Below are 26,669 nucleotides of genomic sequence, written 5' to 3' on the forward strand. Positions count from 1 at the left end.
AGATGTATATATACACAATGGAGTATTGCTGCTGCTAAGTCACTTCAGTTGTGTCTGACTCTGTGCGTTCCCATGGACTGCAGCCTACCAGGCTTCTCCGTCCATGGGCTTCTTCAGGCAAGACCACTGGAGTGGGTTGCCATTTCCTTCTTCAATGCATGAAAGTGGAAAGTGAAAGTGAAGTCGCTCAGTCGAGTCTGACTCTTAGCGACCCCATGGACTGCAGCCTACCAGGCTCCTCCATCCGTGGGATTTTCCGGGCAACAGTACTGGAGTGGGGTGCCATTGCCTTCTCCCAGTGCAGTATTACTCAGCCATTAAAAAGAATACATTTGAATCAGTTCTAATGAGGTGGATGACACTGAAGCCTATTATACAGAGTGAAGTAAGCCAGAAAGAAAAACACCAATACAGTATACTAACGCATATATATGGAATTTATAAAGATGGTAATGATAACCCTGTATGCAAGACAGCAAAAGAGACACAGACGTATAGAACAGTCTTTTGGACTCTGTGGGAGAGGGCGAGGGTGGGATGATTTAGGAGAGTGGCACTGAAACATGTATAATACCATGTGTGAAATGAATCGCCAGCCCAGGTTCGATGCATGATACAGGATGCTTGAGGCTGATGCACTGGGATGACCCTGAGGGATGGTATGGGGAGGGAGGCGGGAGGGGGGCTCAGGATGGGGAACATGTGTACACCCGTGGTGGATTCATGTTGATGTATGGCAAAACCAATACAGTATTGTAAAGTAATTAGCCTCCAATTAAAATAAATAAATTTCTATTAAAAAAAAAAAGCAGAGATATTACTTTGCCAACAAAGGCCCATCTAGTCAAGGCTATGGTTTTTCCAGTGGTCATGTATGAATGTGAGAGTTGGACTGTGAAGAAGGCTAAGCGCCGAAGAATTGATGCTTTTGAACTGTGGTGTTGGAGAACACTTTTGAGAGTCCCTTGGACTGCAAGGAGATCCAACCAGTCCATCCTAAAGGAGACCAGTCCTGGGTGTTCATTGGAAGGACTGATGCTAAGGATGAAACTCCAATACTTTGGCCACCTCATGCAAAGAATTGACTCATTGGAAAAGACCTTGATGCTCAGAGGGACTGGGGGCAGGAGGAGAAGGGGACGACAGAGGATGAGATGGTTGGATGGCATCACTGACTCAATGGACATGGGTTTGGGGGGACTCCGGGAGTTGGTGATGGACAGGGAGCCCTGGCGTGCTGCAATTCATGGGGTCGCAAAGAGTCTGACACGACTGAGCGACTGAACTGAACTGAAACTCCCCAAAACTGCATGATACAGTGTTATTTGCTAATAACACTGTATCTGTGTTGATTGTGTGTAGTTCTGTTGTTGATTCTCTCTGTAACTCTTCTACTGTGAAGCTGAGAAAAGCTGGCTGTCCCCAATGAGTTGTCTTTTCTACTTCCTCCTTTATGGTTTCATATATCTCCTTTTTCAGAGAATCTCATTCTCTTTGTTCTCTCAATCTAGAATGTTGAATAAGTTCTGTGCTGCTTAGCTGTCTGAATATAATCAAGATTAGAAGTAAAGTTGCCAAGGAGAACCGATAACTAAATCCTATATATCAAACTCCAAGACAATTTGTGCCAGATGGAGACAGGAAGCATGTGTGGGCTTCATGCTTTCATTGTATCCAGGGATCTCTCTCTTGCTATTAGCTCACACCAGGAGAAAGAGTCAAAATGTTTAGTGTGCATATAGAAATGGGTTTCATTTTTTGGACCTATATCAGTCAGCTGGCAGTAGTTGCCTTTAGTGCTGCATTAAGAATGACTCTCAGCCCAAGCCTCACTTAACAAAAAATAACATCTTAACCAATAAAAGTTATTGCGTGGGTCTGAGACACAGTAACCTCAGTGTTGATACAGGCAATATGTATTTGCTGACACTGATACAGTTAGAACAACTACTAATTAGGAGTCCCAGGTTTGGAATTCAAAATTCTGGTGTTAAAACTTACTGGCTGAGTGACAGTGGGCTATCAATATCTCTCGGCCAAAACACCCTCATCAATAAAATAGAAATAATAATTATAATTCCCAATTGGGCTGCTGTGAAAATCAATTGAAATAACTCTTTTTAAGTTCTATAAATATTTATTGAGTACACTCTAATACGCCTGACACTCTAGCATCACCCCAAGAGTAACATAAGGAATAAGTCAAGTTCTCTGCCCTTGAGAAGTTAAGAATCAAATGGGAAAAAAGGATTAAGTGAGGAGATGATTCCAGTATAATGTAGCAAAGACATGGATAACTGAGTCACAAAGTGTTATAAGAACACAGAAGATAGTCACCCTATCAAGTAGGATGATTTCTGCAATAGCTGATATAAACTGGCTTAATAATAAGGAAATCTATTGACTAACATTACAGCCAGGGCTCAAAATGTCGAGTCGGTGGCTCAGTGGTGTTCTCCAGGGCTCAGGGTCTTCACATCTCTGCCTACTGTAAGCAGCAGTGCCTGCATCTTGAAGCCAAATTACACAATGGATTACGACAGCAATTTAAATTCCCTGCCTTACTCATTTCCCTCTTCCCTCATCTCATTGGTTCAAACATATTTAACCTGACACATTTCTGAACTAATCATCTATAAAGGAAATGGAATTATCATTATTGACTGTGACACAGAATTGGTGATAGGTGGTAACTGTAATATTCACTTGAGATTCCAAACCAGTTGAAAGATGTGAAGTGGGAGTAGAGAGGTGGTTTTCTGTAGGACATCAGTCCAAGTTTTTAAAGGATGAGTAAGAATTTGGCCAAAGAAAGAAGAGGAGGATGACCATCTCCAAACAAGGGGATAACATGATCATGATTGTGGAGGCAAATTAGGATAGAAGTAACAGTTAGCAGTAGCATTTACAGTGAGCTATGGATTCCCGAAATATCTGTGGTTGATTGAAATCTACCTACAGAGTAAGAGAAGTATCATGGTCTTAACATGTCACTAAATTAACTTTCAATACATTTTTACTTTATGTTTCTTTGCTATCAAATATATGATTCCTCTAAATTTTTTTTGTTTCGACCTCTTAGATATCTCTCCACGGAAAATTAAAATTTACAATTCTTTGGGCATAGCGCACAATTCAGTGTATGGAATAAGCTATGCAGCATAAAGAGTAACACACTAATAACTCTCAATTTTGAATCATCAGTTAATTTAGAAAGACAAATGTTCTTCAATATAAGTCTAAAAAAAATGCTCTTCTAATTAGTTTTGTGTGGGATAGATTAGCCTTTCCAGGGTAGATTTATTTCATTATATTTTCTTGAAAACACAGAAGTGGGCACAGCACAGGTAGCCCCTTACTGCATATCCTAATTGAGTCATATTGGCTGTCTTATCAGTGGAAATGACTCCATCATCCTAGCATTGCGTTTTAACCCATGTTCTTTACTTATCCTATGTTTACAAAAAGAAAAAAAAAAAAAAAAAAACAGAGAGATGGTATGTCAGGACTATCTACCCAAAGACCAAATGAAACAGCCATATACAACTTTAAAATGCATTTTAAATGAAATCAAAATTACATCTTCGTGACTAATGTTGTAAGTAACCCCTGTTAGGAATACTAGTGGAACACATAATGGAATAGGGAAAATTCAGAGTACATTCAGAAAGTCGAAAGTCATGGGAATGGTGGTGATCTCACAGTAATTCCCACTGAAAGGCTAAGATGACCGCTTAATCATATGAGCTACGTTTTGAAGCATCAGTATAACTTATGATTTAGTTTGCTTTCTGAATCATAAAGAATGGGAACAGAAAGTTGATTGCCTAGTGAGAATTTCAGAAGAGATAGGCAAAGGAAGCATTCTTTCTATAAGAGACGTAGGCACACTTAGGAAGCAATTTACTCTAGCTATTCTAAATATTATAAATCTGGAGAAATCAGACTATATTTAGTCTGATTGCGGAATACCGCTGGGTAGTGATGTGAAAACAGTCATTTCTTTAGGCATCTCAGTAAAAGAGAAAAGAGACAAAAGCTGTCCTGCAAAATCTGGGTAGGTAGCAGAGTGGAAAGAGGAAATAATTTCAAATACAATACCTGTTTATCAACAGACAACATACAATAAATATATTTAAAACTGCATTGCAGTTCCTCTCTCCTTAGCATTTAAATTGATTCACCAGTTTACATCCACTTACCACCTTCCCCTCAAATATGGATGGGAAAACTCTGATTCAAATAAAATCTTTATTTTTCTCTTTTGGATCCCCCTCATTGCTAAACATTATTAAAGTTTCACCTTTAATTTCACTGCAAGACATCTAAATGAAAGGGAATGATGAACTTGGCTACAGGAACTCTCAAATTTAGTCTCCTCTGCAGTCTGATTCCTGTAGTGTGAATAGCAGCCTGATCTTATTGGCACTTTCAACTGCAATGCCAGATTCATTTCAAAACTTAATACAATGTATTTGTCATCACCACACTTCCATCGGTAAGGACACTGACACCAAACTGCTACCAGTTGGTGGTCTGAGAAAGATAGCTTGCGGGAAATGAAAATTCTCTTCTCTAAACCTAAATAACTCATCTCATATATTATATGTCTTCTGTTTCTGCAAGAGTACACTATTGCTTTCCACCATTCGATCTTTCAGTAATCCATCTAGGTAACAATAAAGAAATAAAAGAACATTTACTCACTGCTTCCTTCTGGAATGACAGCAATATATTTCACAAATTTCAAGAAAAAGTTTCCCAGCCGGAAAGAAGAAAAAAATAGATTAGAATCAATATCACTGCTGATTATGTTGAAATATAAGACCTGTCTTTCACTATTTCAGTCTACCTCTGCTACATACTAACATGATGAGGCTGCCCATAGGTCCCCTTCTTTCTAGAACAGAGTTTCTCAAAGTACAGTCCTTGGACCAGCACCATAGCATCTGAAGTTGGGGGAAGCAGTGTCAGAATCTTGCATTTTTATTATCCATCTGAGTGATGGATATATAATATCCATCTTATATATAATCGGTTTTAGAACCAACAACATAGAAAAAAGGAGATAAAGCAACATGTCCCCCTTTCACTTCAGACCCAATTTTTCTACACAAATAAGTCTGCTAATATTCAGAAGAGTCTGTTTTTCTTGTTCTTCTTCAAAAACATTCCAATACCCTCTGGAATTACTACAAAATGAAAATATGAATAACCTAGTCCTCCCCTGAGAGGCACAAACTGACTTGATTGTTGGAAAACAAGACTCAGGAGGATGGTATAAGTTACCAGTACTGTCTAACTGGGAAAGAAATAGGATTCACTGATGTTTAGCTGTTTTTTGTTTTGTTTTACATTTTCAAAGGAAGGACACAAGCAGCACACTGAAGCCCTTCAGATATTACCCAACAACTGATAAACAGTAGGAGGTGCTCAAAATAATGAATGAAATCACATGAGAAACTATATCATTTCCTCCTTAGAAAGTGATTTTTAAATAGCATCATGGAGATCTCGCTGGCAGTCCAGTGGTTAGGACTTTATCTTCCAATGAAGGGATTGCAGGTTTGATCCCTACTCATGGAGCTAAAGGAGAAGGCAATGGCAATCCACTCCAGTACTCTTGCCTGGGAAATCCCATGGACAGAAGAGCCTGGTAGGCTACAGTCCATGGGGTCCCGAAGAGTCAGATACGACTAAGTGACTTCACTTTCATTTTCACTTTCATGCACTGGAGAAGGAAATGGCAACCCACTCCAGTATTTTGCCTGGAAAATCCCAGAGATGGGAGCCTGGTGGGCTGCCATCTATGGGGTCACACAGAGTCGGACACGACTGAGGTGACTTAGCAGCAGCAGCAGCAGGGAGCTAAGATTCCACAGGCCTAAGGGACAAAAAACCCCAAAACATTAAACAGAAGCAATGTTGCAATTGGAGAAGACTCTTGAGAGTCCCTTGGACTGCAAGGAGATCCAACCAGTCCATCCTAAAGGAGACCAGTCCTGGGTGTTCATTGGAAGGACTGATGCTGAAGCTGAGACTCCAGTACTTTGGCCACCTGATGCGAAGAGCTGACTCATTTGAAAAGACCCTGATGCTAGGAAAGACTGAGGGCAGGAGAAGAGAAGAACAGAGGATGAGATGGTTGGCTGGCATCACCGACTCAATGGACATGAGTTTGGGTAAACCCCAGGAGTTGGTGATGGATAGGGAGGCCTGGTGTGCTGCGGTTCATGGAGTCGCAAAGAGTCAGATACGACTGAGCGACTGACCTGAACTGAACTGAGTGTTGCAATAAATTCAATAAAGATTTTAAAAAATTGCCACATAAAATATTTAATAATAATAATGATGATAAACATCATTATCACTATGGTATGATTTGAATTGAACCCTGTATCTCTTACAGGAGTGGATCCATTAAATATCTTTTCAAGTATCCTTGTCACAGTTTGAGTTGCACTACAACCAAACTCTGTGACAAAGAATCATGGGCATTTATTTATTGTATTTACTGAGCAATAATGCCAAGGAACTGGCACAAGAGTAGGGGAGCGAGACAGTACGCGGAAGGAGGCTGATTTTATTATTTAGTCATTAAGTTGTGTCTGACTCTTTTGCAACCACATGGACTGTAGCTCACCAGCCTCCTCTTTCCATGAGATTGCCCAGGCAAGGGTACTAGAGTGGGTTGCTATTTCCGTTTCCAAGGAATCTTCCTGACCCAGGGATCGAACTCATGTCTCTTGCACTGGCAGGCGGATTCTTTGCTGCTGCCACCAAGTGTGTACATTTTTTAAAAAATCAGACTATTAGTAACCGGTGCTTCATCTCACTGCAAATTGTAGGATACAGCATAGAACATAACCTCAAGGTTATTCCATCTGAGGGGTAAGGTAACTGGCATTTATATACCACCTCTCAATCACTGGTTGAAGGCTGCTTCCTGGAACTGTTAATTCCCTGGCACTTCTGACTGCGTATATGAGCAACGAAGGCTCCAGTGGCTGGAGAAATTCCTTAGGCAAAGAGATGCAGGTGGTGTCAGTTGAATTTCTAGCTGGCATGCAGACATGGTATGGCTAAGAGGATCTGGCCAGGAAAGAAGAGTACTTGCTAAGTCTGACTGCTCCAAAAAGTCATTAATCTAAATTTACACTGCTAATAAAAAATGCATGTCCATGTTTATTCTCTCCTCTTTCGATTTCCTTTGAACACCTGGTAACATAGTTCTAAGATTTTCAAACCCTGCACAAAGATAAGTTTTTTAACTCAAAATAGAAATAAATAAAAAGTTAAAAGGAGAAATGATAATGACTTTCTTTAAAATAGAACTCCAATTACTATTATCCTTTCCAAAATGCACATCTTAATAAACTGTATGTTTATATGAACAATACTGCCATTATTCAAAATTTTTAGAAGATTTGTATTTGAAATTTAATTTAGAGATACTGTATTCTCTATCATGGCTCTCATTTTATGATGTCTCTTAAATAGGTTGATTGATTGCATGAATATACTTGTATGGCAAAGAAATATCTGATGAATGCTGCTGCTGCTGCTGCTAAGTCACTTCAGTCGTGTCCGACTCTGTGCGACCCCATAGACGGCAGCCCACCAGGCTCCTCTGTCCCTGGGATTCTCCAGGCAAGAACACTGGAGTGGGTTACCATTTCCTTCTCCAGTGCATGAAAGTGAAAAGTGAAAGTGAAGGCGCTCAGTCGTGTCTGACTCTTAGCGACCCCATGGACTGCAGCCCACCAGGCTCCTCTGTCCATGGGATTCTCCAGGCAAGAGTACTGGAGTGGGGTGCCATTGCCTTCTCCATTCTGATGAATAATCTATTCCTTTTTCTTCCTAAAATATAAGAAAACAAATATTATGCTGAAATAGAAAGTCTTGTTTAAAAAAGAAAAAAAAGATATGCAGAAAAGTAAAGCAGTGCTTATTAATCAAATAAAGCACAACATGATCAAAGGTTTTTTTTTTTAAATAGTAAGTTGAAAATACAAATGTGGTTCTATTTAGAATTCTGGTGAATCACAAAATATTCTGATCAACCAATTCCCATATGAATCAAGTTTGACCTTATTCTCACAGGTCAGCCGAAGAATATTTCTTGAGATTTAAAGATAAAAATAAACAAAATAAAACTTCCAATTCCAATCACAGACATATAAACATGTCTAAACATTGTAACCAACTCAAGTAAATGATTATTCTAGTATGCTTTCCACCAATTAAAGTCATCCTAGAAAAGGCACGACAGTGTTAAGGATTGCAAACACATGCCATTTTAGCTAAGATTAAAGACCACATTTTTGGCTTGTTCAAGGTTAATGATGCAAGGCAAGAACTCACAGAAATATGCCTCTGAGAAGAAAAGCCAAGTCACTGTAATGATGGGAAATCATTTCTCATGCTTTCTGTGCAAACATATATACCACTTAAGGAAAATATTTGCATGGAGGAGGTTAGTGGAACTGTTAAAACAAGAAACCTTGTATTCAAGGGAGTGATACAGAGGTACCAGAGAACTCAACTCCATGTACCTGTCCGCGTGTGAACCTTGTTCTTCCTGATGTATTGCGGTCTTCTCCAGGATGGATATTTGCTTTATATAAGTACAGAATGTACACTGCATTATTCCTTAATAAACATGTTTCCTGAAACATACAGACACTTTTTTTTTTTAACAGCCTATTTAGCAAATTATAGAGTAAAATATGTGCTGAGTACTCAGAATCTGATCGCTCGAGTGGGAAGTTTGGTATTTATACAATGGCACTGCAGTGTCCTCTGCCCATTTTGCATCATGGAGACATGAACAGAGGTAAAGAGTGGTCACCTGCCAGTCAGTGGGAATGCTGTCCACTGCCCTGGCATTATGGGCATTTTCCCAACCTGCTCTGGGAAGATGTCCCCTGATGTTCCATCTTCCTCAACTGCAAGCGAAACCTAGCACAATAAACCAGTTACATGTCAAAGAAACAAAGGTGAAAACAGTGAATTTACTTAATAATCTAAGGGAGATATATGTCAGCTTGCAGTTTGCATCACACTTCATTTACTTTTAAATGCTCCCCCCTTTTTTATTGAAGTATAAACCATTTACAATGTTATGCTAGTTTGTGGTGATTCAGTTACATAAAATTAATGTGCTATATAGTAGGACTTTGTCATTTATCTATTTTATATATAGTCATGTGTATCTGTTAATCCCAAACTCCTAATTTATCCCTTCCTTTCTTTTCCCGTTTGGTAACATAAGTTTGTTTTCTATGTCTGTGAGTCTATTTATGTTTGTTAATAAGTTCATGCATCATTTTTAAAGATTTCATATATAAATGATATCATATGATATTTGCCTTTCTGTGTCTGACTTATTTCACTTAGTATGATAATCTATAGGATTGTAAGGACCAATACTATTAAAATTACCATACTACCCAGGGCAATCTACAGGTTCAATGCAATCCCTATCAAATTACCAATGCCATTTTCTACAGAACTAGACCAAACAATTAAAAAATTCCCATGGAAACTTAAATACCCTCTTGGAGATGTAGGAAACACACCTGTTAACGAGACAAGAAAAACCTATGTATACTCTATACTCAGTAGACTTCTTTTGATTCATAATAATTATTAGATGTGCAGAGGAGAGAAATCAAAGCTAATTTACCAAAGTACTAGAAATCAGATTTCATATCAGAATACTCATTCATATAATCTATGATATAATTTTATTACTCAAAATAAACACTACTGACTAACATTATCTGTTACCATCACAGGCTGGGTGAGAAATAGAAACATTAGTGAGATTCACTGAAGAGCATCAGTGATAAATAAAAATAGAGAAAGGGTCAAAGTACTAGATATCTACAGAGATACCTGTAGAAAATCATATATGACTACTTGACTCTTAAGTAATCCAAAGTATATCTCGTTTTTAAACTCACAAGTTTTAGGGATAACAGCTACTTCGTAGTTTCAGTGTAGCATAGATATTTTTAAGTCCTCAAGCTAATGGTAGGAATGAACTTTTGAGGGAAAGAGAAACATGCCTTTCTAGTGAGGGGAGTTATGCTGAACAAGACACTGTCAAGAGTCCTACAGAATCCTGATCACAGCTATGAGAAAATCTCTTGGCTCCACAAGCTGAATGGGTTGTCCACTTCTGCAAGGATACTGAATCCTTTTGGTATAAGGGATACCTGGAGTGAGTCAATATGGACAAGTCTTAAAATAAAGAACAAAGTAAGTAACCTTGAAAATTACAGCAAGTCTCAAGTCTAATTAGATTTGAGTTTAATTTTTAATAAAAACTTATTTTCTTTGGTATCATCCATTTACCTATGAATAAATTCTGAAATAAAAGCCTATGAAACAATAGACTCAGAGTAAAGAAAAGTCTCAATTGTTAAAAGAAAAAAAAATCACAGGAGATTCATTGAACAGATCTCAACCCTTTTTTTCTCTCTAAGCCTTTAAATGAATGTCAAGAGTCCTGTCAACTTCTGTAACTGTGTAAAGGCTATGACAATACGCATGTGTTTGTCACTCAGTCGTGTCCTACTCTTTGCAACCCCATGGACTGTAGCCCACCAGGCTCCTCTGTCCATGGAATTTTCCAGGCAAGAATAGTGCAGTGGGTAGTCATTTCCTTCTTCAGGTGATCTTCCTGACCCAGGGATCAAACCCGGATATCCCGCATTGCAGGCAGATTGTTTACCATCCGAGTAACCAGGAAAGTCCTTATGACAATATGTGCAGAGTCAAACAGGAGCACTCTCTGGCAAATTGGGGTCATCAATCATCTAGAATCTCATAGATGATGAACTTCAAAAAGTGCAACCAGATCACATTTTCAGTTTCTCACTGGATCAAAGACTACATCAGCCACGTGGAGGCCAATGCATTTTTGTAACCATAACTGTGCTTGTTGCCCCATAAATTTTGAAGGAGCCATCCAAGCACTTAAAAACTACAAAGACTTCATGAAACTGATCTGAACAAGTAGTAATTCCTACATCTCCCATAGAAACTGTGAGTGTAAGCTCATGCTGAAAAATGAGTTATTTCACAGGAATAAGCAATAGAACTCCAGAGCTGCTGTAAAATGGTAAAGTTGATAGCTCTGTCAAAAATGTTCTGCCCTCAACTCCAAGGTGTACATTACATGTATGTGCAGGAGGGGGTGGTTTCCCCACACCACATCAAGCAAATTGCCCAGTCCATCTGCTTTACCATTCAACTTATTTCTGATACTGTCTATCTGCAGGTAGCATCAGAGTCCACAGGTAAAGGGCTCACTCCCTCAAGACTGCCCTTCGCTTGAGACACTAATCTCAAGTCCAGGTTACCTGTGCTTCTCACCAAACTGACTAAAATCAGAAGTTCCCACGACTTGTTACTACAGTTTGATTAATTTGTTAGAGTAGCTCACAGAACTCAGAAAACCCATTTGCTTACTAGATAACCATTTTGTTATAACAGAATAAAATTCAGGAACAATGAGGTGGATAAGATGCATAGGGCAAGGCACGGGAAAGGACAAAGAGCCTCTATTTGCTGCTGTTCCCAAATATCTATGTATTTATCAATCTGGGAGCTCTCTGAACCATGTCCTTTGGATTTCTATGGACATTTCCTTACACAGGCATGATTGATTAACTCATTAGCCATTAGTGTTTCAGTCAACCTCCAGCCCCTCCCCTTTCCCAAGATATCATTGGATGGGGTTGAAAGTTCTAATCTTCTATTCATGGTTACCTGGGGCAACCAGACCTCACCTTTAGGTACTTTTCCAAAGTCACCTCATTAATATAAATCCAGTAGTGGTAGAAAGGGGCTTGGTGTGAATAACAAGATGCGAATTTCAACTTTATGGACATGATTTCAGGAACTGAGGACCACTGGCCAAATGTTATACCAAAAGCTTCTCCCATTGCTCATACTGCTCAGGAAATGCCAATGATTTTACAAGCCGTGTGCTAGAATAGGGACGGAGACCAGATAGATTTTTCTAATTATAAATCAGAATCTCTCACTGAGCAATACTGAAGAAGGGGCAGTATACACTGTGAAAGGAGTCCCCAGCAGCTGTTAAAATCTTCAAAACCTGCTATGACAAAGCTGGGCAGTCATCTGTCACTGGGTCTCAATCAAACAAATGATCTTGTTTCCACAGCTAGAGGCTGGGAGGATGAACTAGTATGGTCATTCTAATCTCCATTATTATTTCCATTTTACTAGTATAAAAGAATGCTGTTTGCACAAATCCCCTAGGACAGAAAACAATAAGTGTGCATTACAAATGAAATAAGCTCTCAGCTTATTTTGAATGTGCCAGGCATCTCACTTATCACTTTCATATAAGTAATTTACAATCTGAGAGTGAGAGGTAGGTTTTTATTATCCCTACTTTCCAGCTGAAGGAAAAGATGTCTCCACAGTTAAGACCATCTACCAGAACAGTAGCAGACTGGAAATTCCAACCTGTCTGACTCTAGAGCTCAGGTTTTAAACACCTGTTCTACTCTTTTTGAATTCAAAAATTGATCTTAGGTGCTCATGTTAATAATTCACATGTATGTCACCACAATTCAAAAATTGCTTGGTAATATTAGAATCTACTGTTAAATGATTTAGTCAAAAAGGACTATAGCTAGTACAATCTGGTGTGGCTCTCTATTTAATTAAACAACTACCTGGCTTCATGAGGTAATCAATTACATCAGTTGATAAATGTTTATTTGTATAATTATGGCAGTGATTTAAAAAAGGAAGGATGTATGGAGGGAGAGAAGGAGGCAGAAAGGAAGAGGGAAGGACAGAAAGAAGGAAGTGATGGAGAAAAGGAGGGAATGAGAGAGAAGAGGCAAGAAGAAGGAAGGGAAGAGGAAATATTAATACACTGCTGAATGCCAACCCTGTGTGAATGCTAAAATCCATTCTGAATCCACTTTGTAATTTCATTCTATTCTGTGGATCTCTTCACTCCATAAGTCAAAACATTTCACTCCACACACCATGAGTATTATAAATTATGACTATTCATGACAGGACTGATTAATAGACATACTCGATACTCTTCCAGGAGACTGAATATTTTTTTAATTCTAAGATAAAGGTTTTAAATGTCACTTTTCTCATTTCCATGTGACTTATGTATTTGCTAAATCACCCTTCATTGCACAAAACCACTGTACCAGAAGTTTGGTGATGAGGGAAAGACACCACTTTTAATAGTTTTGTTAATCTTGACAACTTATATTTTAACACAGTTCTTTAGAATTGTTAGTATTATGTCTAGAACTGATTCTAATCTAATACTATATAACTGAAAAGATGCAGCTTTTTACTTTTTATTTTTTTCCTTTTAACTTGGAGGGGGCTTCAGCCCTGCAGTTTACAAGGTGGTATTTGTTAAAAATGATAACATATAAAAAGCATGTTACATAATAACACCAATAAACACAAATAAACCTTGTCTTTGTATTAATGAGTTGGAGGTTCTCCAGACACTTTTTGTATTGTGCATGTCTTAATAAACTAAGAACTCCAGAGATCCCTCTGAGTTCTCTGCACTGCATTTAGGTAGAATCAGTGTTCTGTCACAGAGCACACAGCTCTATATTAAGTCAAAGCAGCTTTCTCTGCAGAAATATGTCACTGTCATCAACTCAAACATGGATATACAAGACTAGGAAAGACTGTTTCTCTCCTTGTGGAAGATGATCTGAGAGTGGTGATGTGTTATTTGGCAGACATTACTCAATCTCCATGTTTCTTTGAGTCATACCTTGCTCATTCTGGCAGACAGCCTTCAGGATGCGATGTCCAGGGCCACACTTGCCATGGTCAGGGATACAGATCCCTTCTGATGTCAGCCACTGGTAACACACAGGATCCTCACAGGGAACAGATTCCACCAAGTGAGGGCAACGGCCCGCAGGCCCCGTAGGTTCCATGAGGACATGGCGCTGTCTCATTCTAAAACCTAAAACAAAAAAGAAAAAAGGGTTCTGAGGATCTATCCTGATCTAGCAAAGGAAAAGAAGCAGCAGCCAGGAAATTGATGAAACTTTTATTTATACATGTACATCTCAAAAGAAGAGAAGCTAAAGGCAAGGAGAAAAGGAAAGATATACCCATCTGAATGCAGAGTTTCAAAGAATAGTAAGGAGAGATAAGAAAGCCTTCCTCAGTGATCAATGCAAAGAAATAGAGGAAAACAGTAGAATGGGAAAGACTGGAGAGCTCTTCAAGAAAATTAGAGATACCAAGGGAACATTTCATGCAAAGATGGGCACAATAAACAACAGAAATGGTATGGACCTAACAGAAGCAGAAGATATTAAAAAGAGTTGGCAAGAATGCACAGAAGAACTATACAAAAAAGATCTTCATGAACCAGATAACCACAATGGTGTGATCACTCATTGAGAGCCTGACATCCTGGAATTCGAAAGTCAAGTGGACCTTAAGAAGCATCACTATGAACAAAGCTAGCAGAGGTGATGAAACTCCATTTGAGCTTTTAAAATCCTAAAAGATGATGCTATGAAAGTGTTGCACTCAATATGCCAGTAAATTTGGAAAACTGAGCAGTGGCCACAGGACTGGAAAAGAGCAGTTTTCATTCCAGTCCCAAAGAAAGGCAGTGCCAAAGAATGCTCAAACTACCACACAATTGCACTCATCTCACACGCTAGCAAAGTAATGCTCAAAACTCTCCAAGCCAGGCTTCAATAGTACGTGAACCAAGAACTCCAGATATTCAAGCTGGATTTAGAAAAGGCAGAGGAACCAGAGATCAAATTGCAACATCTGTTGGATCATAGAAAAAGCAAGAGAGTTTCAGGAAAACTTCTACTTCTGCTTTATTGACTACAGTCAAAGGCTGTGTGGATCAAAACAAACTGTTGAACATTCTTAAAGAGATGGGAATACCAGATCAACTTACCTGCCTCCTGAGAAATCTGTATGCAGGTCAAGAAGCAACAGTTAGAACTGGACATGGAACAACAGACTGGTTCCAAATAGGAAAAGATTACATCAATCATATAAGTCAACCTGCTTATTCACCTTATATACAGTACATCATGCAAAATGCTGGACTGGGTGAAGCACAAGCTGGAATCAAGATTGCCAGAGGAAATATCAATAACCTCAGATATGAAGACGATATCACCATTATGGCAGAAAGAAAAGAGGACCTGAAGAGCCTCTTGATGAAAATGAAAGAGAGTGAGAAAGCTGGCATAAAACTCAACATTCAAAAACCTAAGATCATGGCATCTGGTCCCATCATCTCAGTGCAAATAGATGGGAAAACAATGGAAACAGTGACAGATTTTATTTTCTCAGACTCCAAAATCACTGCAGATGGTGACTGCAGCCATGAAAGTAAAAGACATTTGGCTCCTTGGAGGAAAAGCTATGACCAACCTAGACAGCATATTAAAAAGCAGAGACCTTACTTTGCCAACAAAGGTCTGTCTGGTCAAAGCTATGGTTTTTCCAGTGGTCACATATGGATGTGAGAGTTGGACCATAAAGAAAGGTGAACACCAAAGAATTGATGCTTTTGAACTGTGAAATTGGAGAAGACTGTTGAGAATCCCTTGGACTGCAGGGAGACCAAACAAGTCAATCCTAAAGGAAATCAGTCCTGAATATTCATTGGAATGGCATCACTGACTCAATGACATGAGTCTGAGCAAGCTGAAAGAGTTGGTGATGGACAGGGAAGTCTGGTGTGCTGCAGTCCATGGGATCACAAAGAGTCAGACATGACTAAGTGAACTTAACTGAACTGCTTCATTAGAAGGATTGATGCTGAAGCCCCAGTACTTTGGCCACCTGATGCAAAGAACTGACTCATTGGAAAAGATCCTGATGCTGGGAAAGAATGAAGGCAAGAATAAAAGGGGACAACAGAGAATGAGATGGTTGGATGGCATCACCGACTCAACAGACACGAGTTTGAGCAAGCTCCAGGGGTTAGTGATGGACAGGGAAGCCTGGTATGCTGCAGTCCATGGGGTCGCAAAAATTTGGACATGAATAATCGGCTGAACTGACTGAAAGATCAAAACCACATATTCTTTTAATGTGTTTTATTTTATGGGAAATTGGAAGATAAGGGGAAGAACAAAAGACAGAAGGGAAAAGAACTAGAGCAGGAAATCTGTCTTCCAAGAGTTTACAGTCTAGGAGTTGAAGAGGCCAGGCAGAATCAAATGCACTAACAAGCAGCAAATGTTCAAGGGTATCAGTAAACCGGTACAAATAAATGAAGACTCACAGATTCCTGATAGCTGGGTGGGAAGATCCCCCAGAGAAGGAAGTGACAACCCACACCAGTATTCTTGCCTGGGAAATCCTATGGACAAAGGAGCCAAGCAGGCTACAGTCCATGGGGTCACAAAAGAGCTGGACATGATTTAGTGACTACACAACAACAGAGAAATAGCCTGAACATAGATAAACCCCATGTTCTTTTGTTACTGTTTTTCACATTCTTATTTATGACTAACCTAGATAGCATAGTCAAAAGCAGAGACATTACTTTGCCAACAAAGGTTCATCTAGTCAAGGCTATGGTTTTTCCTGTGGTCATGTATGCATGTGAGAGTTGGACTGTGAAGAAGGCTGAGCGCCGAAGAATTGATGCTTTTGAACTGTGGTGTTGGAGAAGACTCTTGAGAGTCCCTTGGACTGCAAGGAGATTCAACCAGTCCATTCTGAAGGAGATCAGCCCTGGGAGTTCTTTGGAAGGAATGATGCTAAAGCTGAAACTCCAGTACTTAGGCCACCTCATGAGAAGAATTGACTCACTGGAAAAGACTCTGATGCTGGGAGGGATTGGGGGCAGGAGGAAAAGGGGACGACAGAGGATGAGATAGCTGGATGGCATCGCTGACTCGATGGACGTGAGTCTGAGTGAACTCCGGGAGTTGGTGAGGGACAGGGAGGCCTGGCGTGCTGAGAATCATGGGGTCGCAAATAGTCGGACACAACTGAGCAACTGATCTGACCTGATCTGATTAGTCTGTATGAAGGTGAAATACATCCACATTTGGACACATTCCTGGTCACTGTTTCAGGCCTTGAGAGTTCCCTGCATTGCTCCCTTGAATTTCCAGGTCAGCCTGCCCTGTGAAGGCAGGACTATTTGGGGCTGCATGCCCCACCCTAGCTAGACATAGGTCTCTGGACAACTACTCAGTTTTTCAAAAATGTTTTGTGGAACTAGGGACAAAAGTTATGCCATAATAAGGATGTGAATGGACCTTCCATGCTACATGCCTACAGAGTCACAAACTCATCAGATACAAATGGAGGGATATGGGTCAACCACAAGACTGTAGGAAGTGGTGAAGTCTGTGGTAAAATGGAGGACATGTGCTGAATTTAAAGTGTACGGATTTCAGTCAGGCTCCACTGACAGTTACCACAGGAAAATGTGAACCTTCTGTTGTCAAATCTTCTGATTCTAAGACACCAGAAGTCCAAGCTATGTTCAGTTTTCATATGAAATCTATTTTTAAATGATGGAAACAAATTTATGTTTTTAAAAGCCACGTAAGTTTTAAAATGTGACAGAGAACAAGATGCAACCCTTTTGTTTTTTAGTTTTCCATTTCTTGCCTTCAGGATATATCACTTCTAAAAGTTAGGCCCGGGACTTCCCTGGTGGCCTAGTGGCTAAGACTCCACAATCCCAATGTAAGGGGCCCAGGTTCCATCAGCGGTCAGCGAACTAGATCCCACATGCTGCAACTAAAGAGGGCTTCCCCGGTGACCCAGGGGTAAAAATCCACCTACTAATATAGGAGAAACAAGAGACATGGGTTCAATCCCTGGGTCGGGAAGATCCCCTGGAGAAGGAAGTGGCAATCTACTCCAGTGTTCTTGCCTAAAAAGTCCTATGGACAGAGGAGCCTGGTGGGCTACAGTCCATGAGGTTGCAATGAGTCCAACATGATTTAGTGATTGAACTCGTGCACACACAGGTCAACTGAAAGATCCCACATGCTGCAATTAAATGTCCAGTGTGCCACAACAAGGAGCAAAGATCCCACATGCTGCAACTAAGACCAGCACAAGCCAATAAATACATAAATATATCTTGTTTTGAAAAAAGAGCTAGGCTTACCTCCCATGGATCTCATATTTTACTGTCCATCCTTTCATTGTCCAAATTCAATCAACAGATTTAACTCCTCTTTCAAAAAAAATGAAACCCAATCTTATTACATAATAGCATCTTGAGATTATTTCTTGGGATAGGTAAAGATATAAAAAGATAGATAGGTAGGCAGATAGACTTAGCTAGGAAGATAGAAAGCCTGAGAACACTGAACTCAGAGCCAAAGACTGTACCCCACAACCCTTCCCACAAGAGAAGGGGAGAAAGGCAAGTTTGGGTGCATGAGCAGTAACTAAGCCAGTTGTACATCAGTTTACCAGGGCTGTGTCTATTTTCCCACAAGGAAGGATAGAAAGCTCAAGATGTAGTTGGCAAAAGACTGGCTCCTATAAAGTAGTCAAAGAGGATGGAACAAATGGACACATGTTTTTAGGCCACAAGAGGGAGCCGAGCTCCCTTAGAATATTGCAGGGTTGGGTAAGTGTTTTAGAGACACAGTCCTAAGGGCTTTATTTGTTTTGTCTAGGGCTAACCCATCAGCCCCCTTTATAAAAGACTCTTAGACTCTTACTTTGTGGAATGGCCACCTGTGGGGAGGCATCATTCAGTCAATCAGAGACCATATCCTCCAGGCATGGACAGTATTAAGGTCAGAGGTAATTAAAGGAGTAGATAGCTTCTACCACACTTCACACCTCCAAGCCTATGTCATTAATTAGTCAAAATAAAACCTGCAGCTCCCTTCCCAGGCCACCTTGAGAAGAGCGGCAGGAAAAATACAGGACTGAGCTCTACTTGATGAACATCAACCTACAATGACCTCTGAGCCCTCCCTGCCACACAACTTGGATGACCTCTGTTCTTTCATGTAAGACCTACATGCTGCTTATTTACTGTCTTATGTCTGCACTTGTTTTAAGTTTATATCTTTGAGCAGGACGCGGCCTGGGTCTCCATGATTTATGATGTTTGACAATCGGCCCAGAAACTTAGCCATCTTTACAAGGGAAGGCTGGCTGTCCTATTACCCAGAGCTCAACCCCATTGAGGGGCAGGTGCAGCTTTCCTCTATAAATCCAGTTGCATCCATCTCACCATAAATCTATAGATTATATCTCCTCAGTCAATAAATTCTTTCACTTTTTCATTTGTGTTGCCCTTGTCCTGACTCTAACCAGGCTCACATCAAAGCACAAGCTCAGCATAAAACAAAAACCTTGGATTCTCTTGTTAGCACTTAGCTTTAATCACACATTGGTGTTCATGGCTGCAACAGATGTCAGGCTTCCCCGGGGAGCTTCTGTTCTGAAAGATACAAAACTGCCAAGTCCATGGTGGCTGGGGCCAACCAACCACTTACCTTCATTTGCTGAATTTCATACTAATCACAGAGTATCACTCAATATACATTAATTGCCATATGTAGATCAGAGTAATATACCATGGGTAGTCACAGGAGGAACAGAAAACACAAACCCACTTTTCACAGAGCATACAGTCCAAGAAGGCAAAGAGCACATATGTTAACTAAGTATCTACCCTACACCAAGCCACTTAAGTTCTATTACACAAAATCAATGAATCCCCTAAACTATGTCATTAGTTACTATTCTCATTTACACATGTGAAAATTAAGACTAGATGATACCTTATAACTTCTCCTATGGCACATTGCTGATTAAATGGATATGTATAAGGATAAATTAGGCTAGGATTAACATATACATAATACTATATATAAAATAGATAATCAACAGGACTTACTGTATAGCATAGGGAACTATACTCAATATTTTGCAAATATTGTGTACCTATAAAGGAAGAGAATCTGAAGAATATATACATGCACACATATATACATACATATATAACCGCATATATATACATACACTTAACTGTATATACATGTATATGTGTAAAGCCGTGCTATATACCTGAAACTAGAACAATATAGTAAATCAACTACACTTCAATAAAAAATGGATATGTATGAAATCCAGCTGAGGTCTTCTTGATCTGTGACCTCTTTACAAGAAAGGATTCAATTCAGCACTTTATGACATGTTCTAGCCCCACTTCAAACAGTGAATATGAAAGTTACCATGTATCATTTCCTTAAAATAAAGTTGTACAGATTAGATTGGTGAATGTTAGGTGCTGGGTAGCAAGAAAGAGTTCTAATCATTACTTTCTGACCAGAGCTTAAGTTCACCTTTAGTGAAACTAATATTTGAGGGTTTTTTTTTTCCCCTTTGGACCCAAGGATTTAGTATGTAATCTAATATTTTAGTGCATGTTCTACTGAGGAAAATTAGAAAAGAATGATTTGTGAGATGGGGCAAGAAAGCGAAAGAAGCACAAATGCTAGAAGACAGGTAAATGTTTTTTTAATTGAAGCCATAGAAAAATTGAAGGAGGCTCTGGAGGATCAATCCAGGTGTAAGAACCTATATCTTCACATGCTTATAGCCCAAAAATGTCCACGTGAACTTCTATGAAACCACCATGGCCAACATTTGTCCCCTTCCAACTCCACCAGGACAGGCTTGAAGCAATACCCAGCAGGTTGACCAAAGATGAAATACAGAAGTTTATTCTCTAAGCATTCCATTTGCTCCTGAACTCTGCAGCCCTGGACACTGGGGAACAACTCTGAGTCAAAGAACCTGAGCAGATTGAATCTTTGATTCCAGCTCTTATCAGCTACCATTTCTGTAAGTGTTGCATTTTATAGTATTATTATAAGTTGACACCCTGTTATGAATACAGAGAATAAGAAGCCAAAGATCATGAGCATGAGAACCCTCAATGTTCAGAATGAGAAATAGGCATAGCCCCCTACAAGCTCCAACACACACAAACATGGAAAAAAGGAAAGAGAAAAAAATATATCTTACATTTAATCTGTAACAAAGCAAACTTATTTCACAGACTTCTCATAATGGTGGAACTTTCTAGGAGGCACAGATGGAAATGAAAATTTTTTCCATCATTGTTACATAAGACCTAAAACATGTCAGCATTTCCCTACTTTAGCATATTATCTAAATTGATTTGTCTGAGAACATAAAAGACTGTATTCATAAAGATGGTCACAGGTTCTGTTTCATAGTGTCTTTTCCTATGGGGATTTTTAGACCGTTAGGTGCCAGTCAATCCTAAAGAAAACCAACCCTGAATATTCATTGGAAAGACTGATCCTGAAGCTCCAACACTTTGGCCACCTGATGCGAAGACCTAACTCATTGGAAAAGACCCTGATGCTAGGAAAGACTGAAAAGGCAAAAGGAGAAGTGGGCAGCAGAGGATGAAATGGTTGGATGGCATCACCGATTCAATGGACATGAAGCTGGGCAAACTTTGGGAGGAGCCTGGTGTCTTGCAGTCCACGGAGTCACAAAGAGTCAGACGTGACTTAGCGACTGAAAAGCAACAAGGTTTTATAATAGGGTGGGGGTAAGGGCTACTTTAGGATTCTCTGGAGTCCTACCTCATAAGCATTCCCTATTGTAAGACCATATCAGGAAGCCTCCATCAAATTCCTCTTTACAAAAACTTCTGTACACAAGGTTGCCTTTCTAGAATGTGTCTGTAAAAGGACAAGGATGTCATATAACTATATGTCCATGTATCAAAAATAATTTTAAAAAATGCATTATACCTATGGAGTTCACCAATCAGCAAGTTTTTCAGGTTATTTCTCTTTCATATATCTCTAATTATAACTCTCTGGGAGAATATCAAAGATAAAGCAATGAATGATAAAACCGGATCCAATTTAAATTCCTCTGAAAGTCATTCTAGCTTCACTTGACAAGCACTGGCCTGCCAAGCACTGTTCCCCTTGTCTGCCTGTCACAGAGCTGATGGAGGCGTGAAGCCTGTGTACAATGGCAGGTTTTCTAATGTACTTTGAACAGCTGACAGCCACAAACCTCAGAGGATTCCTGATTGAAGGATGTCGGCCTAAGAATAACAGCCACGTGAAGATAATTTCTATAATAACTAATTTCTTCTATTAGATAAATCATTTCCTGTTTTCCCATCCTTTACTACTTTTTTTTTTTTTTAATGTGAACACAGGAAGCAAACCAAAGCAATAACACGTGATTGGAAAAAAAGACAAGTGAGAAGAAAAAGTCATAGCCTCCAGCATCACACATTTATGTCTTGCACTGGTGGGTGTGGTTGTTTTTTTCTCCTCAAATCCTCCACGACCCACACAAAAAAGGGGTATAAAATATCTAGGCAAGTATGACTATCCCAGATTGCTGTGAGGAGGTTCACTGCATTTCTTTGGGGTAGGCAATTCAAATACGAAACTAAGCAGTTCAGTTTACATCCTAGAGTTGTGTCATGTTTAATGCATTAGCTCTGAATTCTAACCTCTGTGGAATTCACAACTGCATTTAGTATGTGCCTATCAAAGACTGGCAGAAACCATGGCAGGACCACAGGACACGCTGAGACTGAGAGGATCCCAGAACTCATGCTCACGATGACTTGGTAGAAATAACAAGATAACTTAGCCTTATCATAACACACTTGGATTCCTTTCAGGTGGAGAATCATTTCCCTGGAGGGAAAACTCTATTTGTTATTCTTCCCAAGAGGGATGATAGGCAGGTGGTCCTGGAAGGTTTTAGCAAGATCTTAAAAACAAAAATTATCTCTGCTCTGGTGAAACATTTATGAAAGAGCACACTCTGAGACTCGAATAACAATCACTGAGGTTTATACTCTCTCCTGGCTATGATTACTTAGTTCCTAGAGCAGGTCACTTAGCCTCAGTAATTCTCATCAACTCCAACATGCCTCCATACTCTGCAGGTGGCTGATGACACTACTACCTTCAAGTAAGAAGTTTTTCTGTCTCTGTGCTTACCTTCAGTCCCAAAGGCTGAGCTTTTCTTTGAAAAATATATTGACAAAGGCAAAAAGCACACATCCCAGTTAGCTGGTGCTCTCAAGCTGTTCTTGGAACACCCTCCCCTTATCATACAACTGCAATCTACTTTTCCTTTCTCTCTAAAGATGACACACTGAAGCTAAACTGAATCCCATGCCTCACACTGTATCTCCTTCATCAGCACAGTGATTCATACCCAAGCCAGTGGTTCCCATGGGCAGAGGGCTTCTTCTAAGCTCAGTATTGGACTTCTGTCTTGATCCAAACTTCTTTATACTTATGAGAAAAATCACTAAGGAAACCAGTGTTAGAAGGAACACTGGACTAAGCATGTTGGCCCTGGCTTGGCCATTATTAAGTCACTATAGGACTTAGGATAATTTCCTTACTTCTGTACACTCTGGTCTTGGCATTTTAGGAAGTGTTGGATCCTCGCTAAGCCTAAATGCTGACACAAAGTTGGGAAGTATGAAAGTTGCCTAGGATGACCAAAATAAAATACCATAAACTGAATAACATAAAACAACATCAATTTGCCTGACAGTTCTGGAGACTAGAAGCCCCAAATCCAGGTGTCAGTGGAGCCATGCTCCCTCTGAAGGGAAAGACTGAAGCCACGCTCCAGGGAAAGACTGTTTACAGGCCTCTCTCTTAGCTTCTAGTAATTACCAGCAATCCTTGGCTGGTACAGGCCCGACTAATGTCTGTCTCTGTCTTCATGTGACCTTCTCTTTGCATCTTCAGTGTCTTTATAAGGCACTCCGCTATGAGTGTAGCTGTGTGTCCAGATGTTCCTCTTTGTATAAGGATGTCAGTCATTAGAATAGGGCCTACCCTAATCTAATATGACCTCATTTCAACATGATTACTTCTCCAATAACCCTATTTCTAAATAAGGGCATGTTCACATGTCCCAGGGGTTGGTACTGAACGTATCTTTCTGGAGAACACAATTTAACCACAGCAGGTGATGTCCGACAGTGCACCACAGTGCCTTTGTCAGAGCTGACTTATACAAGAGAGGGATACAAGCCAACGCTGAAGATGTCTGGCATAAAAGCATCTTGGACAAATGGGGTGAATGAAAAAAAGAGCCGGAATATTTTGAGTTCTCCAGATGAGTTCCATAGACCTGTTCTGAGTTATGCGGAAGAGGAAAACTGAAATAAAGGTTGAAAGTGTGGTTTTTCACAAAGGGTTTTATGAAAATTTGGCTCAAGTGAACAAAATAGCAACATACAATTGGAAAAAGAAGTATTTTCTGAATTGTTACAGAGCCTCTATGGGCCAGAACAAAGCAGTTAATAAACATCTGTTAAGTTGGACTCCTGCATTGGCTCTACCTTCTTACAGTATCAGGACCTCAAATTTCCTTAAGGGAGTTGTCCCTCCCTTACTCCGTCTGTGAAACTTGGGTGGAGTTATCCCTGCAGTGGTGGCCACATGCTCAGGACCTGGCTGGGTCAGTCCTACATCCTGCAGTCAGAGTATTTGCATCAGAGAGGAGCACATGACACAAAGCAGCCAATGAGATTCAACTCCAGGAATCCCTGAAATTATTAAGGAAGATACTTCTTTCTATATTATTTATTATCTAAAATAAAAATTTCCTTATATGTATATGTATGGTGGGTGTTTTTAAGATTTACTCACTTAGGAACATAAGTACATAATATACTGCTGTTAACTACAGTAAACCATTCTGGGCATTAGAGCCTCAAATAGTACTTATCTTATAACTGGAAGTTTGTACCCTTTAATCAATATCTCCCCATTTTCCTAGATATGCCCATGTGTGCCTGTGAGCCCTGTGGGGAGTGCTGAAATGTGGGTTTTCAAACAGACAAAGAATTAAGCTGATGGCATCAGTTCTGTAGCATCATGCACTTGGCCACATTAGTTTTTCTTTGCATGGGAAAACTGGAGGAATTAGTGCTTAACACGCTACTGCTAAGCACAGCAAACTTGTAGAATGCCCTTGGATCTCATTTCTCTTACTAAACGTAGTATTTCTTTCTAGCACTGCCATTGAAGAGAGCATGATATCAATACAAACTGAAAGGTCAACAAAAGATGTCACCAAAGATGAATGTTTGAAGATGCAGATGTGTATATAACAGCAAACAAAAGAAAACAAGATTGCCGAGACCTACACAGTTAAACAAGGACACAAAGTTTGAAGATTCTGTTTAAGCTTGAGGACAGCATCAAAAAAGGAAACAACAATAAGTGCCCTCCATGAAAATTTGAACCATAACATCAAGTTGAGCATGTGATTCAGCCTTTGGAAATCTAAAAATAAAAAATATATACAAAACAGTTGCTTCTTGATGTGATTACAGAAGCCATGTCTAATTTCTGCAGTATAAACATTATATGTTAAAAACATTACATTATGGTTAGCAAATATCTGCTTTGGCCCAAAATATCCATAAGACATTTGGTGCAAGGCAAAAGGTCCTTGAAATTTATTCCCAACCAAACCTAGGCAACATGGACCAAGTATGCTGATGGATGTTTTGGCCAGGAGAAACTATCAAGGACATTTTGGTGTGAACTAAGTGTCTTCTAGGTGTTTTGGTCAGCACCAAATGTCTTGCAGAGTTAAGTTACATCATTTTTGCATAATAATCACTTTATCAACTATAAGCCTAATTAAAAGGTCAACTAAAGTGGAATACTGTGCTCCAAAGAAGTATCCCCAATGTCTGCTTAATAACTGAATGCTGTCAGAGCTACTTATCTACATTTTATAGACAAATATTGTCCTAAGCAAATTTAAGGAGCTTTTCAGCAACCAGAATAAATCTGTGTGCACTGAGGAATTGAAGCACATGTAAACAAGGCACTCACCTTTTCTCCCCTGAGGATCACGGCAGTTTTCATGGACACACAGGCCCCAGGCCGACCAGGAAGACATTATACAGTCTGTAGAGCAAGGGATATTGCAGAGCTGAGAGGCCGAAGGGGCAGGTCCCAAACATAATGTCTTTGCCACAGGTCTAGAGACTGCATGGATGAGAAAAGAATGGCCGGAGTCACATTCTCTGAACATCCCTAGAATTTTCCCTGTCTATTTGTGTACCTGCCTTGCTCACATCAGCTTTGTGGTTAAACAGTTTACATGCAAACAAAATATCAACACTCTTCCAATATGTGCTACTTAGCTCTACATTATTAGCATTTGGGGTGAAGAAAGGCAAGAAAAGACAGTGACAAAGGGCATGCATTTAAGTTTTCTGTTTGACAGAGTGTTCCCTGGGAATCCAAGAGAGGACTAGCAATTTAGGTACAAATTATCTAGAGTTATGAATTTAAAAAAAATTACGTGGCTCTGTGAATCTTCGAGATGAGTCTATCTCGACTATACAAATGACTGAGTTGCTGTGAAAAATTCAAAATCAAACCCCGAGGTGGGGTGTTTAGCATAACCAATCTACTGCTATTACTCCCCGGACTGGTGGAGCTCTTGAAGACACAGAAGAAAAATGGCTCTTAGAATAAAAAGAAAAATCAGGATCTGTGACTTCAGAATTAGCCCCTAGAAGTCAGTTTCATTAGTGAAGCAACCCAGAGGCACAAGGAGTGCCT

At 39.7% G+C, this 26,669-nt stretch overlaps 1 protein-coding gene across 2 annotated transcripts in view; it reads right to left on the reverse strand.

Annotated features, from left to right (window-relative positions):
* Window positions 1-26,669, reverse strand: part of THSD7B (thrombospondin type 1 domain containing 7B) — a 1,076,713-nt gene that overhangs the window by 602,355 nt on the left and 447,689 nt on the right. For both annotated transcript variants that reach the window (XM_027561747.1, XM_027561740.1), the window contains 2 exons: window positions 25,932-26,087; window positions 13,814-14,011 (listed from right to left, as the gene is read on the reverse strand). In XM_027561747.1, the coding sequence (XP_027417548.1) occupies window positions 13,814-14,011; window positions 25,932-26,087 (354 nt within the window). The remainder of the gene's footprint in view (window positions 1-13,813; window positions 14,012-25,931; window positions 26,088-26,669) is intronic.

The sequence above is a fragment of the Bos indicus x Bos taurus genome, chromosome 2 (genome assembly GCF_003369695.1).
Source record: "Bos indicus x Bos taurus breed Angus x Brahman F1 hybrid chromosome 2, Bos_hybrid_MaternalHap_v2.0, whole genome shotgun sequence".
Lineage (NCBI taxonomy): Eukaryota > Metazoa > Chordata > Mammalia > Artiodactyla > Bovidae > Bos > Bos indicus x Bos taurus.